This window comes from Pituophis catenifer, unplaced genomic scaffold, assembly GCF_029215685.1.
Source record: "Pituophis catenifer annectens isolate HBS135680 unplaced genomic scaffold, rPitCat1.0.hap2 SCAF_3, whole genome shotgun sequence".
NCBI lineage: Eukaryota > Metazoa > Chordata > Lepidosauria > Squamata > Colubridae > Pituophis > Pituophis catenifer.
The window spans coordinates 89654949-89674032 of NW_027256883.1; the positions used below are offsets into that span (position 1 = coordinate 89654949).

At 37.7% G+C, this 19084-nt stretch overlaps 1 protein-coding gene across 1 annotated transcript in view; it reads left to right on the forward strand.

Moving 5' to 3' along the window:
* TMEFF1 (transmembrane protein with EGF like and two follistatin like domains 1) overlaps positions 1–19084 on the forward strand; it is a 113163-nt gene that overhangs the window by 87916 nt on the left and 6163 nt on the right. Inside the window, exons 6-8 of the mRNA XM_070939103.1 lie at positions 8932–9080; positions 12843–12908; positions 18772–18895. Coding sequence (XP_070795204.1) covers positions 8932–9080; positions 12843–12908; positions 18772–18895 — 339 coding nt within the window. The remainder of the gene's footprint in view (positions 1–8931; positions 9081–12842; positions 12909–18771; positions 18896–19084) is intronic.

The following is a 19084-nucleotide window of genomic DNA, read 5'->3' on the forward strand; positions in this document are numbered from 1 at the left end:
ACCAGTTGTCAAGCATTTGAATCTTGATCCACGCGATCAAGGGGATGCTGCAATGGTTGTAAGTATGAAAAACGGTCATAAGTCACTTTTTTCATTGCTGTTGTAATTTGAATGATCGCTAAATGAACTGTGGTAAATCAAGGAATATCTGTATTATCGTTTCAAAAGTACATTCAAAAATACATTGTAGCATACAGAGTGGGAAAAAAGGAAAATTGAGGGATCTCTTTCCTTTTTTTTTGCTCAGCAAAAAGTTCTGCCCGTCAGTGAGTTTCATACATCAATAGATTGCTTATTTTGGCTGACTCATCCTTTGCTCTAGATAGATTAGAGTTAGGTTATTGATCAATTGTTGACAGCTCCCTCTGCAAATGTATGTATCCATCCATAATCACAAGAAGAATATTTAATTTAATTTAATTTAATTTAATTTAATTAATTAAATTTATATGCCGCCCCTCTCCGAAGACTCAGGGCGGCTCACAATACATTTTAAAAAATCATTATAAGAAGACATTGAAAAATTAAAAACATTAAGAACATTAAAAACTCATTCACACCATTCATGGCTGGATCTCGCCAGATCACAAGAGCGAGATCAATGGCCCCTAACCTGCCAGAAAAGCCAGGTCTTCACTGCTTTTCGGAAGGCCAATAGGGTGGGGATGGTCCGGACCTCAGGAGGTAATTGGTTCCAGAGAGCTGGGGCAGCCACAAAGAAGGCCCTCCCCCGCGGGCCCGCCAGCCGACATTGTTTAGCTGACAGGACCCGGAGGAGACCAACTCTGTGGGATCTTACCGGTTGCTGGGAGCTATGCGGCAGAAGGCAATCTCGAAGATAACCTGGCCCTGAGCCATGTAGGGCTTTAAAGGTAATAACCAACACCTTGAATTGTGACCGGAGACCAATAGGGAGTCAGTGCAGCTCGCGGAGAATTGGTGTAATGTGGGTGTACCTAGGTGCACCCATGACAGCTCGCGCGGCTGCGTTCTGGACCAACTGTAATCTCTGAACACTTTTCAAGGGTAGCCCCATGTAGAATGCGTCACCATGAGGTGACAAGGGCATGAGTGACTGTGAGGAGAGCCTCCCGATCCAAGTAGGGTCACAATTGGTGCACCAGGCGAACCTGTGCAAAGGTTCCCCTAGCCACAGCAGTCAGATGTTGCTCTAATCTTAGCTGTGAGTCTAGGAGGACACCCAAATTGCGATCCCGTTCTGAGGGGGACAATGTATTATACATCTGCAATGAAAACTTTATAGATTTTAATAAGGAACAAGAGCCAAACTCAGTTACTGCTAGCCAATTATAATAACCTTTGAGCCTAAAGAAAAACAATGTTGTACAATCTTAATCATGCATAGAGGAGACATACTGAAATCACTAAGATTTAATTCATTTTAGTCCTATTGTTTTAAAATGTTAACTGCGACTAAAAAGTGGATACATTTTTGAGAGTTATGAGATCATGCTAAGCAGTAGTGGGTTTCAATTTCGGCTGCTACCGCTTCGCTCGTGGGTGCATGTGCGCACATGCGACACTTCTGCATATGTGCAGAGATGTCCGGGCAGGTGGGCGGAGCCTCCTGCTGCCGCCACTATCGGTTCACCCAATTTGGGGTGAATCGGTAGCAACCCACCACTGATGCTAAGCCACTTTTTTTGGTTCGGCAATACAGCTGCATCTGTACAGACTCTACATCTGTACTCAAATTGTTTTGCTTTGTGCAGGTCGCCCTCAGGAAGTGAGGGGAGCTGAATGTCAACTTGCAAAGCTTTCGAGTTGCCATGAGCAGGAGGGAGGGAGAACTGATAGAGCTGATTGATTTCCCTAACTGAACCTACATTCCACAGCAATCAGTAGGAGAGTGTTGGGTTTCACAGCCAGCCAAAGTGGTTAATTGGAGAATGTGATTTATGACAGGTCCAGGGAGGAGGAGAGAGACAGGGTCATAGAGAAACATAAATCTACGTGGGATTAGTTCTAACTGTATCCGACTATTGCTGAAATGGTGCTCCTAATAAATGATTGTATTTCTTTTGAAGTTTGGCTCGTGGCTCATGAATTAATTAGGGCATCTCTCGGAAACTTCACAACAGCTTTGGAATGAAAACCAATTATCAGCCTAGAAGTTGTAAGGTACAGGGTAGTGTTTAAGGAACTAGAACTGGAATGATCTAGGTTCAACATTTGCTCTTAGCCATGGAATATCAGTAGGTGACAAAATCTCTCTCAATCAATCTATCCTGCAGAATTATCATTGTGGATTTAAAAAAAAAAAAAAAACACTTCCATATAAGCCATTTTAAGAACCTGGAGAAAACCTTGAGATACAAGGAGTATATAAGTAAGTAAGTAAGTAAGTAAGTAAGTAAGTAAGTAAGTAAGTAAGTAAGTAAATGTAGATTTAAATATGCCAGGTGCATTTAAGGAGATCAATAGCATATTCTGAAAGGTGATGTAAATGCCATTTTTAAACTTTTTAAACTTCTGTTTTTTAAACTTCACCTTACATCATATTTCCTTCAAATGTCTGAAAGCTGCAGTGTCCTCCTTATTTTCCCTCAGGAAAAGGGTGATTTGGGGACAAGCCTTGCCACCAGAACCAGAAGTGACTGCGGTATTAAGGGCAGGGCTTTTAAATGTGAATAAAATGTGAACAGAGATGCAGCCATTGTCCATGCAGATTAAGGAACAAGTTACTTGACAAGTACTTTCCTGTTGTCCTATTTACACATGCAATTTCCATGTGCATATAAAATGTGTCACTTATATTTGGTTTGTGATTTTCCAAGAGCAAGGAGGATTCTTTAAATGTAATTATCTTCCTGTTATAATGTTAACTACCTGAATTTTTATTGCTGAACTAAATACTTTTTTATAGAGATTTGCTGAAACATTATTATAACTTAAGGCCTACTGAGATTTGCTTTCCTTTTTGTATCTATATTTCAAAAGCCAGCTGTGTCAACAATAATTTGATTCATCTTTTCAAATGTGGCTTTTTAAAAAATAATTCTTTAAGAAAGTTTAAGAATTGGCATCATCTTTCCCTAGTACATGGACAAGTGAACATGCAATATTAATTTGTGATGTGCTTTGTAGATACTTTGCGCATTTTTAAATGGAACATTGAGTTGCCAACCCCAAAATATTCCAAAACTTAAAAGTACAATATCTGATCAGATTTGCAATTCTAGGTTTTGGTTATTTCAAGACAGTATATACAGAATGTATACTTGTAAACATAGAAGCAGATATTGTAGGCTACTTTGCTCTTGGTGTTCTTAGGTGACAGCACCTCATGACACCTAACAGAATTATGTGTTATACTAAGGATAGTTTCAAAAGACCTGTGTGATATGTGGATCAGTCTGTGAGGTAAATATAAAACTGCTACTGCATTTGTTTCAGTTATGTTTGGGATGGAATGGGACAACTCAACACGGCCAACTTGCTGTGGCCAACTCACCACTGCCGATTCGCTGTGGCCAACTCGCCGTGGCCAACTCACCATAGGACAACTTGCCACGGGACAATTCAACAATTTTATTTCATTATTTAAAATAACTAAAAATTATTTTAATTTTTGTCATTCACTTTTCATTTTGCCCCTTCTTTTGCATCCTTTATTTAGTGATTCTATTCTGTCACTTCTTCGATATTATGTAACTTTTGTCCCACAACAACTTGTCCTGTGGTGAGTTGGCTGTAGTGAGTTGGCCACAGTGAATTGGTTGTGACGAGTTGCCCTACTTAGAACCTGTTTGGGAAGCAAGTAAAAATCTGTCTCATGAATGGCTTGTCTTCATTTGTCTTATCACTTTTTACAGCTGTTTTTCGCTTTTACCTTTGTGAATTGATTTTTCTATAGAGGCAAGGTATAATGTATAGGCTGGGAATGTACATGTTACTGTCAATGTGTGAAATTAGGCTTTTTGTAAACTGCCTAGGAAATTCCAAGAGTGCCAAAAATGGGATGACAAAGTATGAAACGCTTAATATTTCACACATTCCCCAGGCATGCAAAAGGCAAAGTATAGTATAGGTAGTATAGGTAGTATACTGTAAAGTATAGGTAGTCCTCGACTTATAACAGTTCATTTAATGACCGATCAAAGTTACAACAGCACTGAAAAAAAGTGACTTATGACCATTTTTCACTTACAACCGTTGCAGCATCCCCATGGTCGCACGATCAAAATTCAGACACTTGGCAACTGACTTATATTTATGACAGTGGCAGTGTCCCAGAATCATGCAATCACCTTTTGCAACCTTCTGGGAAGCAAAGTCAATGGGGAAACCAGATTCACTTAACAACTGAGTTACTAATTTAAGAACTGCAGTGATTCACTTAACAAATGTGGTGAGAAAAGTCGTAAAATGGGACAAAACCCACTTAACAAATTTTTCACTTAGCAACATAAATTTTGGGCTCAGTTGTGGTCATAAGTTTAGGACTACATGTATAAAATACTCCTGCTAAAATGCCGTTCTAGCCTTCCTTGTTACAACAATAGGTCAATACTGGTCTTTTTCTCTTGTCTATTTTTCAGTAAGAAAGTCCTGTACTCTATTTTGCATTTCTTCTTTCATTGTCAATTACTTTAAATAAAGGGTTACAGTTAGGTATAACCCTGACCCTAACCCTTTTTCTCTTTTCATACTTTGCCTAAATAGTTCTTGTCATTCTGAACAATGCCTATGTATTATATACAATTAGAGATGATGGAAAATATTTGTACCTCGGATGTTATGTTGGTGGTGGTTTGTTCTCTCAGTTTCTTCAGCCGAAGTTCCGCTGAAGATATTATCTAGCCTGGTGATGAAACATTCGGAAGCCAAACAACAAGCTTGGAGAACAAACTACCACCAACATATTGCATACAATGCCTAACGAAAGTACATAGCATATTAATGTCAGAGACATTTCATACTTTGCCTAAAAACATCATACATTTTCTAGGCATTCTATACAATGCCAGCTTTTTACACATTGGTGGTAACATATATTTGCCAAATAGTCAATAATGGTGCCTAACTAGTTAATGCCTTAAAGCTGCTTCAGTAACCTTGTTGGCACCTCATGCTAAAACCAAAACAAGTAAGGGTCACTGTGGTTTGATGTTATATTTGAACCTGGCTGCAAAATTCCAGGCAACTTTTAGCCAGCCTTAGCAAAATCTATCTCAGAAGGTTGTTGAGCTGGATATTGCCTTGAATTCCTGGGATGTAAAAGGCAGGTTTGCACATATCACAAAGAAATCCACATTTTGTTCAAGGGAAATATTTGTCAAAGCAGATACTGTTCTGTGAAAGTCCAAGTGACGAGCATTGCTGCATCCTTCTTTGTTTAGTTCGGGTGACCCTTTCCAAGTGGGCATTTGAACAAATATATGCCACTCTGCTTAGTGACCTGTTGTTTCCAATTACCCTTCAATGACACTGACAGGGTTGAATGGCACAGCTGGAAGCTTGTGACTGGAGGTATCCATGGCAACCCTTGGGATGAAACATCACCTCTCTCAAGGCCGCTTTAGTTGCTTACTGAGAAAAAGAAACCAATATTTCATCACAAGCTGATTTGTTTTTAAAATAGCTAACTGTAGAACTTCACACTGCTACCGGACAAAGATTTTAGATGTTGTGGTGAAGAAATGCTCTCGTCAAATGTATTGTCCCAGTCCCATGCTCACTAAGTCCTAGGTGAAATGCTCTTTAATTTCTTCTGCATTATTGTGGGTAAATTCCAGAGTAATTTGCACCCAGCACACTCCCAGTCAGTCCCTGTGTCTCAATTACCATGTTCCCTTGAAAATAAGACCCGGTCTTATATTTTTTGTGGGCTTCAAAATAAGCATTAGGGCTTATTTTCAGGGAAACTTGATTTCAAAGTGATCATCCCGACTGGGACCCCCGCTCCCCATGGCACACTTACAAGAGGTGGCAAGCATGCAGGGGACCAATGGTATCTGGCAACAGCTGCAGCCCGCCAGTCCCTTGGTCAGTGCACTCTGGGGCTGCGCAGCCCATGCAGTGCAGGTAAGTTGATTCCCGTCCAATCAGCAGACGGAGGCAGATGTATGAGGGGGAGGGGGAGGCAGGTGATCCATGTGAAACCTGAGAGTCAGTGGGCCGGAGCAGGCGGCACCAGAAACAGATGGAGGCAGAGGTGCGGGACAGGGTGGAAGGCAGGCCTGCTGCTTGGACAGGTAATCAACTCACTTGTGCTGTGTGGCTGCGGCTGCTGCTAGACACTGTTGACTTGCATGTGCCCACTGCCTCCTGTGCTGGCCATGCCCACCCCCTTCACTAGGGCTTATTTTTGGGGTAGGTCCTATTTTTGGGAAAACACGATAGACCAGCAACATATACTATTCAGTACAGCTTACAGGACAGCACCAATCAGTTCAGCTTTTTTTTTTTTTTATGTATAAGGAATCAATCAATCAAAAGCATATAATTTTCAAGAGCCACTTGGAAACAGTGAATTAGTATGGGTGTTCTCAAAGCTTTTGGATGATCTAGCTTTAACCCTTTAACAGCAAAATAAAGATCAAAATAGGATATCAGGCGATCCCTTCTCTATTCTGCATCATTAAACAGTCTGATTGATGAGGATAATATATCCAACAAGTCCTCTTGACTACAAATAGCAAATGAGAGAAAGTGACTGAAATTGCTGAAAACATTGAGCGTGCATATTTCCTTAAAAATTAGTTATAAAATCTGGTAATTTAAAACATATTCCCTCATATGGAAAACTAAAATAGTGTAGCATTTCAATAATTTTGCATGCACATTCTATTTAAAACTGACAAACTGATCCAGTATTCTGCATTTGAGACTAAAAAAGATGCTAAATTGTAAAAAGGTGTCAAAACTATTTCTGGCACACCTTTAATTTTCATAATGTGTGAAAAATGGAAGCAAACGTATGGACAAACAAAACATTTAAAGGTTTAAGATCTGAAAAGTGCAATACAAGTATTAAAACTGTTAGATGAAGTATATTTACATACATACCTATTTGATTTCAAATTTATATGTATGCATAAAGATTGCGGCCCAAAATAATTTTAGTATTAGAAATTAATACTTGAGTAATTGTTGAACAACATACATACAACTTACAGTAAAGCACTGAAAAAAAGCTGTTTTTCACTTGATTTGAAACCTCTGCCATTTCACCTATGATACTCATTTACATAAGCAAATTTTCACTTGATAATAGCAATAACCATATATTGAATAAGAACGAGCCGAATTTGTACTCATTTTAAAGTTTATTCCTTTACGTCTTTCTCTCTAATGATATTGCGGGGCAAACATCCTAACCCATTATTTCTTTTCTCTTATGGCTTTTTTTCTGCACTATTTAAGCTATAAATTCACTGAGAGCACAAATGAATTGTAAGGTATATTAAGAGGAGCATTCACCCAGACAAATGCATTCTAAACTGATCATTCGACTAGAGAAATCCAACTGGCAGCCTACTAGCTGAACAAGTCCCAGAGCAATTATCCAACCTCTTTACTGTGGCTGACCTAAAATGTTGTCGACTTATATTAAAATAGGGGTTGCACATTCTAATGCTACATCTCAACCTTGAGTTGTGCACGTCATGCATATTTGCAACTCTCTGTGTTTGTGTGTCTCTCTCTCTCTGTGTGTGTGTGTGTGTGTGTGTGTGTCTGTGTCTGTGTTTAATCCCAGAATGAGTTGCACAAGACTGCAGGCCCCTCTATAGAGATGTTGCATGTAAAAGTTCTCTGTAGCAAGAAAAATAAAATATTGCTGCTGAAAAGGCCACTATCATTTTAAATAAATACAGTAGGAAATCATTCAGGTTGCATAATATTCTTTCAAGACTTCATAACCAATCCTGTATGGGAAGGAATTTGAAATTAATTAATTAAAATTAATTTTGAATTATTAATTAATTGATTAAAAGGGAATAAATGAAGTTAGTTATATTAATTAAGGAATTAATATGTCATTGTTACTAAAGATTCCTTTTTTTCTGCACCAGTATGACTTTAAAATACAAATAACACAATACCGACTTTGTCTTGATTTATAGGAAGAAACATAACTGAATTCTATTTTATCTTTGTCACAGTGTTTTGTAGCAAAACCAATATCCGACATACTGTATAACCTTTAGAGAAATAGTTTGCCATGGAAGTAGAGATGGCCAAAGATTTAGAGTCTAAGGCATAGCTTCAAAATTACACAAACACATTACAAAAAGGAATACAGGAAAAGACTGAAGTGATTAGGATAATAAATCAGTGGAGCTTAAACTGGTTCTCACTAAACTTTCACACTGATTTCAGTGCAATCAAAATATTATTAACTTAATGTGGATTCCACTGTGTTTATGTACCACATTTCTGTCATGAAGCTGAATCATAAATTATTTCCTTGTGGTCTTTAATCCACATAGCACTTAGAAGCAGGATTCCTTAGCTTCAGCAGCTGAACTACATTGTTTGTCCTGAGGCTGTACCTTAAATGTGGTAAACATTCAGACTGGAATAATGTCATGATTTATTTATGAGCATTTAAAGGCCAAATTGGTTGCTGTTAAGAAGTTTAGGTTGTATAAAATGAAACCAAAAGTATGCAGAAGAGCAGTAGGGAAATGCTGAGGGAAATCTATTGGTGGGTTATCACTTTGAGGGATACAACTGATAACTTCTATTAGGAGAGATGCTTGACTGTCAGAGAGAAAATGCATTTGTCTTCTGCGGGATTGTATTTGAGTGACTTTATGGATACACTTTAGATTATCTTCTCCTGTTTATAAACTGAAGTAGTATTTGTGTTAAGTAATGTGATTTCATTTCACATATGCCTTGCAAATAAAACATTTATCTTGAGAGGCATACTGATTATTTAATTCATGTTTATGTAAATAGGTGTGTATGCAATATAGACTGTAGTGGCTACAGTTTCAACCCTGTTTGTGCATCTGATGGAAGCTCCTATAATAACCCATGTTTTGTTCGAGAGGCATCTTGCCTGAGGCAGGAACAGATTGACATCAGACACCTTGGACATTGCTCAGGTACCTTTAACTTCACTTTTCAATAGTGATTATTTCACTAGATGATTGACTATAAATAATTTGCTTATATCTGAGATAAGGCTTTCTTTGTGGTTCTGCTTTCATAAAATAATAGAACATAGGCAAAATGTTGGCTTTCATTGAGAATTAAAATGTTGTGTTACGTTCTCATTGAAAAACACGTACCCAAGTATATATCTAAATATTTTTTCTTGGTTGAGGTTTTCTTTTAAACCTTAAATGAAATACAAGAAGTTATGCTTGAAGGAATTGTGATCCAGGAAGCAAAATAAACTGTATAACTAATAAAAAATAGAGTATGTGTTCTACGAAGGAAAGAAAAATACATACTTATGTTTCATGTAATTTTATTAAAGATTATAATTACGGTAGTAATTGGAAGCAGTACATTATATGTGAGGTTTGATGTATTTATTTATTTTAAAGAATTCTTCAATATAAACATCAGCACACTTGTTTTTCAATAATTTCATATATGGCAAGGCTATTCCTCCCTTTTCCCCTGCCCTCTGTCATACAATTTCTTGATGATTCATTGCTTACTCAAGGATCAAATGCTGTTGGGCACACTTCAATGCCAACATGACCAGGCTCTATTTTTTTTTTTTTTTTTTACAATCAAGTACGTTTACTATTAAAATGGCTTTCATGTGTTGGTAATGAATGAAGGTTATCTGATGCATTCTGTCAGGGTTGACACATTCCTCATGGCTATCAGATGCAGCCAAAAGTTTAATCCTTTGTAAAAAACAGACAGAAAAAAGTGTTGTAGACAAAAACCTCAGATGTTACAGATAATCTTGAATGCTGTATTCATTAAGTTGGTTATATTCAAATAAAAGACAAATGATTGATGTCAGGATATACCTTGTTTCAGAAGATCCTACTCATATTTTAAGTTACATTTAATACATACATATATACATACATACACACGCACACACACTGTATATATAATTCAGGTGAAAATGAATAATTTGCTGATTGTATAGTATAGAAAAAAAAGAAATACCTTGGTATATTGGCAAGAAACATGTATCTGTAAATCTGATTATCTTTCAATTAATCCACAGTATTTCTCATGTTTGTTCTTCATACTCTCTCATATATTAATATAAATTTTGATTTTATGGCAGTTGGGACAGTCAAAGTTTAAAGTTGGGAAGCATCTTTTTGATTGATTATAACCAAAGCAAATTTTTAAGTTTGCTGGTTTCTAGGGTATGGGCAAAATGCTCTGTTCACAAAACACCTAAATTCTGGTTCTTTATGACCAGATAGAACATAAGAGAAGCCACTGGGAAGATCATATGGGCCAATATGTTAACCATCATTTGTAGTGTTCTTGGCCCATTGTGTCTTTGATCTTCCCTTTCTCTCCCTCCTCATATGCCATGCTGGAGGCCCATAGTATTGTCAATAGTTAAAGGAAAGTGGGCAGAATGTTAGGCACACACATGTAGAATGCAAGCCAACTATTTTATAATATTCTTCCCATTATACAAGAATTTACTGAGACAGCCAGTTTTAACCTGAGAACAGATAGATAAAGCTCTATGGAACTAAAAGAGGGGAGGAGTCTGGATCTTTGCAGTTGTGTAATGATTTAAAGTTAATTCTGTGCTAAAGCCCCATCCCCCGCCTGGGTAGCTGTTTCCCAATATCAAAGAAGTCACTGGGAAAATGTTGAAATGGGCAGTTGGATATGCTTCCCTTAAAGCCAAGGAAATTGGCAGTCCACAGTGGTGGCTGAGTTAATATAACGAATTAAAAGAGCTTGGAAGATCAAGCTGGTGAACTGACTGGTTAAATAACCACACTTCTAATGGCTGTTTGATGTTACGAATAGCATAAGTATAGAAAGGAAGGTGCTGGAAAAATCGGTAGGCAAAGAGGAATTCAGGCCTTGTGGAAGAACAGGGAGAAAATACTCAAATCCCATCATCCTTACTTAATAAGGTGTCTCCAAATTTTGTCTTGGTCTGGATCAAGCAAAATGCTCTAGGTTTTTCTTCTGCTGCACCAAGGCCAATCTGGGACAGTTGGAATAGCGTTTCTGAGACATAATATATTTTTTTCAGTTTTGTACACACCTCCATTTATTTTCTAGGAAAGACTTCTAGATTTTAATTTAGAATTTGTATGACTATGGCCAGGTTAATGGAAGACATGTCTCATTGCTAGAAAGTTATTTTATTAAAGGTTACTTTAATCAACTCATTATCCAAAACATAGTCAGGTCACTGCACTTCCTTAGGTTCATCTTCAAGTTCCTCTCTGATTTCAGGAATAACCTTTTCATAAAATTCTGTTCATATTATTGCTTCCCTGGAAGATACACAAACACACACTCCAACTTTCAGATTGCAGAATTTGTTTCTGAACTCCAAAATAGAAACTCCAGAGATTTCCTCTCATTATGGGGAGTCAAAGTTTGAAGACAACATGAAGGAGACAGCAACACTTTGATTCCTCTACTTGATAGAGCTCTTCCACATCTTCTCTGAATGACAAGCATCTGAAGGCTTCAGATGTGTTAATAACTTCTTATGTTGTACTGTATATCAGAATTTGCTTCTGCCTTTGTACATCTTCAGTGATGGAAATGTTTTTATGAAACATCCATGCAGGCATGCATTTCCAAAGCAAAACAGGAAAATAGGTTGCTTCCAGTTCCAGTCAGAACGTTTCTTTCGTGGCGTTTCTTTCGTGAGCTTTTGTTTCCCTGCAAACGATGAAACAGAAGCTCACAAAAGAAAAAGTTCTTACCTCTTGCCCTGCTGCCAGTGTTGGGATGCCCCGCCTCCCACCAGCTGGTCTTCGGGTCTCTGCTGGCATGTCCACCTATGTATGCGTGCCCACAGACCTGTTGGTTTGCGCATGCGCGCACGTGGTTTGGGCACTTGGTGTCTAAAAGGTTCGTCATCACTGACCTACAGTCTTATCCAACCAACTTTATCAGACATTGTCATACACTTTAAAAAAACATTTTTGCAACCATAGGAGGTTGAATCTTAGTTGATTTGGGATGCCCTTCTGTGCTGATGGAGAACTGAGGAGCGTATATACTGTAGGTCTGATTGAACAGGCCTTATGTTACATCTGCAATTGACAAATAATATCAGGATATTAGGACATTTAAAAAACCATAAATAATAAAAGAGTTGGAGTTCACATATCCTCCAAGCAGCATTAGTCTGCTGGATGTTAAGATTAGCTTGAAATGGATGATTCTAAGATAAAATACAGTATGATTATAACTTTTTTTGGGAGGGGGTGCCTTCAAGTCAAAGTTGATTCCTAGAAAGTCCCTGCAGTTTTCTTGGCAAGCTTTCCTAGGATTGAGAAAGAGAGTGACTGGTCCATAGTTACCCAGCTGGATTCGAGCCTAGGGTGGGACTAGAACTCACAGTCTCCTGGTTTCTAGCCTCATGCCTTGATCCAAACTGGCTGTCATGATTACATAATAAAGGGGTCATAACATGCCTAAATGTTGCTCTGTGTTTCACTGCTACACAGTGGTGGGAAGAATAGAAAAGTATCATATCTATGATGTTTTTTCTGGTTTTTGTAACATTTTCTGAAATTAAACCTTAATAGATTGGGACAGTAAAAGCAATCCTGGATAATATAATTGTTATAGCCATGCAAGAGAATATAATGCATGCCATCTTTTATTAAACTGTTTTTTTTGGTAATTGTATGTTAATAGTTGGTACTTTTTTCTCTTCCTCCCAATAGACTCTGATGATTCCAACTTATTGGGGAAGAAGGATGATGGAATGCAGTATCGGCCAGATGTGAAAGGTGAGGTATTAATGTTTACGTTAGCTTTTATGTATAAATGCTAGCTATGGTATAGTAATTGAATCTTGCAAGTCTGCCTCCTCCTCCTCCTCCTGCTCTTCCTCCTCCTATTCCAGTGAATCAGGGAGGTGTTGGCCTGAGCCACTTCTTTTCCAGGACTTAAAGTATGCTTCAGACCTCTTTGCCTGGGTAACAATTCTTACATATTTTTGTCAAGATCACCTCCCATACTCTCTACCCCCATAACCTTCAGTTGTTCTGGGATTTCTTAACTCTCACAATTGCCAGCCAGCAGGACTGAGGGCAGCCAAAGACCAGGTTAAAAAACTATACGGGATGCAGCTTTTGGGAAGACCAGGATAGATAGAAGGGCAGTGTTTTTTAATCTACCATTTTACGTACCATTAGGCATAGTTAATATGCATAATGAATTAAAAGATTACTAATTATATATTATATAAATCATACTGGAAAACATAGTACAATATGTAGTGCTACTTTACAGTGCAATGTAATGCTAGTGTAAAATACTTTATACTAAATTAGGGTTGGCAAACATCTTCTATAAAGGACCAGATCCCACCCTTCCACTGCCTGTACCGGTGTGGCTAGCAGGTCTGCAGGCTAAGAAATGTGGCAGCTACTGGATGTCCTCAGCCTGTTAGCAAGGAGGCTGCTGATTGGTCACTACTGTTTTCTAGGGTAACCTTTCCCTCAGCCCCACCCCTCACCGTGGAAGCTCAGTTGAGGTTCAGACCTGGCAATCTGTTGCCCACCCTTTTGTGCTTTCTTAGCTTGTAGGCTGTACAAAAACAAAAAGCAGGCCTGATTTGGCCCATAGGTCATAGTTTGTTGACCCCTTACTAAATTATACTGCAATACGTATTAGTTCATATAATTATATATTAATTTATTAAATGTCAGTTACTCTATTAATATGATTATATTCTGGGTGTCTCTATGCCAGACTTTCCTACTTTATTGGGTAGCTGCTGGGAAAAAATGAAGGAGGAAAGAGTACATATGCCACTTGGGCACCAAATGAAAGACAGGATATAAATCATCACAATAGCTAATTCTAATCAAAGATATGTCTGGCATTCTTCTTTAAATGCACATACATTCCTTGCTCCAGAAAATATTTAGTGTGATGGGGTTTTAATACTTTAATAATTTAGTGCAATAGAAATTATGACAAAAAAGTGTTAAAATAAGTTGCTGTCCCCAATTCATTTCAAAGTAATCCATTTTTGCTCAAACACAATTTTACAAGCACCTCTGTTGGCCTTGGCAGTTCTTCACAGTCACATACTTTGAATAATGAAGCCAATTTTATTTATTCAAGAAAATTTAGCATATCAATAGTTTCAAATAAACTGATCTTGTATTTCTTTTGCTTCCCCACCCACCTTTAGAAATTGAAGAATAGAGCTATGAATTGTCTAAGCCCCACATGTATTTCTTATATTAATGCTACACATAATCCTGCTGTTAAGGACTGGAAAGGAAGCTTTCATACATTGTTCTGAGCAATGACTGACTCCGAACAAAATAGATTTCCTGTATTCTGCACTTGAGTTTTAAAGGTGACTTTTGAAGGAAATGGGCAAAAGAAGCTATTTCTACAGAAAAGCAATTTCTTCCTCTTGTCACTTTCTCTTCTCACACTTTTATTGTTTATTGGAAAAATTATTGTAGAAGAAAAGAGAAAAATATGGAAGCTATGAAATATTTCTGGGGCATAAAGTGGATTTTTAAGGGGATTCATAATAGCAGCTTAAAGGTAAAGGTTCCCCTCGCACATATGTGCTAGTCATTCCTGACTCTAGGGGACGGTGCTCATCTCCATTTCAAAGCCAAAGATCCAGCGCTGTCCAAAGATGTCTCCATGGTCATGTGGCTGGCATGACTAAACGCCAAAGGCTCACGGAACGTTGTTACCTTCCCACCAAAGATGGTCCCTATTTTTCTACTTGCATTTTTTATGTGCTTTCAAACTGCTAGGTTGGCAGAAGCTGGGACAAGTAACGGGAGCTCACCCTGTTTCGCAGCACTAGGGATTCGAACCGCTGAACTGCCGACCTTTCTATCGACAAGCTCAGCATCTTAGTCACTGAGCCACCGCATCCCATTAATAGCAGCTCTTTTTTTCATTAATCAAATCATTATTAACTCTTTGAAGATGCATCAGGAATATTAGAATATATTTAGTTTTGGGTATATGCTTAGTTTTCGTAAGTTTATCGAATTTCCATCAAATGGAAAATTAATCTGACAGATAGCTTATCTGTGCTAGGTTTTAAAATCAACTAAGGAGACTCTCCTTAATGTATACAGAATAGAATTTTATCAATTTTGGCATTTTGTTTCTGGCTCTTTCTGGTTTGCCTGACAATTCAATTGGTTAGTTTGCTCCACTGAATTGCTTTTTTAAATGCTTATTTATATTTACATTTCATAATGTTGTGTGTATATTAATACGCTTAAGAAAATGGTTGTCTTTAAATCTTCTTTCCACTGGCCTACTGTTTAGCTGATGAAGTATTTTTAAATATCTTTTTTAAAAAATTGTATTCATATGAATAATTTCATAATGACAGCAATAGGTGATAACTTGGAGCTGTAAAGAGACTGCATGAAGACTGACAGTCTTGCATAAATTACTGTTTATACTATCAACATACTTTAGGGTGCGTTTGCACATTCAAGAGCTAGGGATCAAAGATTCCACACCGTCTGCTGCTTTCTGGATGACTTGAGTGCAGATATGCTACTATTAGTATAGCATATTTGGAAGGTGTCAGGTTGGAAAAGTTTGATATGGAGAAATCAAGAGCACTGGTGAATGTGTTTTTAATGATATAGTATGCTTCTTTATCTGTGAAATCAAGACACCTTGGAAATTAAAGATTGGCTTGTACACAGCAACATCTACAAGATGTGCATGTGATTTTAAAAAAGTTAATATGGCTACATGGCCACAATGCATGTAAAAAAGGGGGCAGAGCTTCAATCACGTTGTCTTGATTACCATCTTGATTTTTTTGACCCTGCTTACAGAAACCATGGCTTCTTCCTCTGCTTTGCCCTATTTAACATAGATCATCCTATAGTGGAAAGAATAAAATAATTCATTTTTTTCTGAAATTTGCAAATCTTTACTTACAGGCTATCTTGCTTTTTTAATATTTGCAGTCTAAGCTTAAAGATTTACATCTTAGCAGTATCTTCAGCATGTTGACCCAAAACAGGCTGCCCCTTCAGGCACAGAAGCTTGAAGCTTTATTTCAGAGCCTTTTTAATTGATTGATTATGTGCCATGAAGTCAGTGATCACATAAATACATTTTCTTCAGGAGGATCTTTTCCCAACCTGCTTCTTTAGGTGTTCCAAACAATTCACCCGTGGCCATCATATTTGAGTCTTTCCACCTTTCTGCTGGTCTGCTTTAAAAGCAAGAGGGACGAGGCATCCTTATTTTCTTCTCTCTGCTAATTTAATTTATCAGAATTATGAAGACCCGTTCCTCATACCCCCTTAAGCTTTCATAATGCTATCTCTATGAAAGATTGGTCCAGTAGTGGGTTTCAAATCCTGTCGCTACCAGTTCGCTTGTGGGCACTTGCACACTTGTGCGTGCAACGCTTCTGCACATGCGCAGAGCAGTGGTGGGTTTCAAAAATTTTTCTACCGGTTCTGTGGGCGTGGCTTGGTGGACGTAGCATATCTTGGTGAGTGTGGCTTGGTGGGCATGGCATGGGCAGGATACGTAAAATCTTCATTCCCTCCCCAATCCAGGGGAAGGATACTGTAAAATCCCCATTTCCTCCTGATCAGCTGGGACTTGGGAGGCAGAGACTAGATGGGGGCGGGACCAGTCATAATTTTTATTACCGGTTCTCTGAATTACTCAAAATTTCTGCTACCAGTTCTCCAGAACCGGTCAGAACCTGCTGAAACATACCTCTGGTGCAGAGACATCTGGGCGCGTGGGCAGAGCCTCCCGCCGCTGACACTACCAATTCGCCCAATCCAGGGCTAACCGGTAGCAACCCACCACTGGATTGGTCCATATGAAGGAAAAAAAAATCAAAACAAGCCAAATCTATATAAAGCCAATTAAAATAGGGCAAAATGGCACAAAAGAGTACAATATCGTTGGAGCTTTCGAGAACTCTTTATCAAGCAAAGTGTTAACAAAAGCAGGTTAAGGAGAAAAGAAAATCCAAAAAATCAGGCCAAGTGTTTCTGACATGAAGTCAGATGAAGTTTGAAGGCCGGATATAATTGACAGTGGTGCAATCCATGATTAAAGGATGACTGCTCTCACTCCAGTTTTGTAAATACAAAGATTGTTCTCTTGTCACATTGGTTTCATCTTATATAAATAAAAATGTAAATGTTCGTTTGTTCAAAATCTTAAATCTCTGAAAGTTCTTCACCGATTGCTTTGAAATTTTGACACAACGTTGCATTTGAATACGCACGTGTTTTTATATACCTATATTATATAGATGTCACACCTGTGACAGGTAAAAACATGCCTTTTTGAAAAACAGCGCCATCTGTTGGACGTAAAAGCAACACACGCTATACAGAGCCCACCAGTCTTTTCACTTGGTCGATTGGATTCAGACCTGAGTTGCCTTTCTTTACGTTTCTTTTTGGACTTTAACGTCGCAGCACCACAATAGCAGGCGCGAGCCGGGTCTTTTCCCCTTAGCACCGCCGCCGCCAAACCCACAAGCAAAATGGTGGGAAATGTCAACCGCTGCGAAGCCCGGCCGGAGCCCTCTGCCACTCCCATGATGCACAGCTCTCCCAATACAAGCACCAAATAGGTAAAAGTCCAAGAAAGCAATTGATTAAGCGACATTAAAAGTCCAAAAAGAAACGTAGAGAAAGGCAACTCAGGTCTGAATCCAATTGACTGAGTGAAAAGACTGGTGGGACGGAGACAAAGTAGGCGTGACCTGAGCTACAGAGGGAAATTATTGGCACTTGGTCAAAAAATATTGTATACCCACAAGACTGAGCCATGGCAATGCGTGGCCGGGTACATCTAGTTCTGAATAAAAATGAACATTGCAGTAAACTTTCCTCTATCAAAAACTGTCCCATGACTGAAGTGATACACTTCTCCGCAAGGCAATGAAATTTATTTTCTGAGTAGCTAAATAGAACTATCATTTTTAAATAGTGAGATTTTTAACTATTTAGATCTACAATCTTTTGAACGTTATTACTTTTTGTAGTAAAAAGTACAAAATGGATCAAGCCAATTTAATCCACGTTAATGCAATTCAACATATTTTTATTTAGATCTAGTTTTAACATCTAAATAATTAATTTATCATTGTTATTTAATATGGATACCAGTTGTTTTCAACATTGGATTTAACTTTATTAGATTTTAGAATTAAATTAATACACTATCTAATAAGTGTAAATATTCATCCGAGACTTTGAGACTTAAATTTAAACAAATGTACTTTCATAATACCTTAACTACGTGTTCTTTCTATATTTTAGGAATATTTAAATAAAAAAAAACATAAGAATATTTATGTCACATTTCCCCCCCCAATTAATTCATTTAGTTGAAAATTAAAAAAATATTTTTTCTTTGTTTTTTATTTTACCTTTGGTGATAAAAGAATAAATATGTTTTAAAAATCTTATGTTTAAATATCGCTAAAATAGCAGGTAAAGTGACAGCTTTATTCCAGAGATGTAGTATTGTTGCTGAGGAAATACCTGCATTTTAGTTTTAAAGTATTAAGTGTCTGTCTTTTATAATTGTTTTAACTATATTCATAAAACAATAAGCTACTCTGCCTTACATTTTTGTTTCATACAAAAGATGCAAGTGATCAAAGGGAAGACATCTATATTGGAAGCCATATTCCTTGCTCAGATAGTTTTAGTAGCTACTGCATCCATGGGAAATGTGAATTCATTTATTCAACACAGAAAGCTTCCTGCCGGTAAGTCAATTAGACTAATAAAAACACTATCTGAAAATCTACATTTCCTCTATATTATTAAGTATGGTCCTGGGGGCAATAGCCCTAGATAGTTTGATAAAAGGTTCTCCTCTCTCTCTCATATCTGAATGGTTTTGGTTAAATCCAGTGTTGTGTTTTTGTTAAGTTATCACTTTGAATTTATAGTAT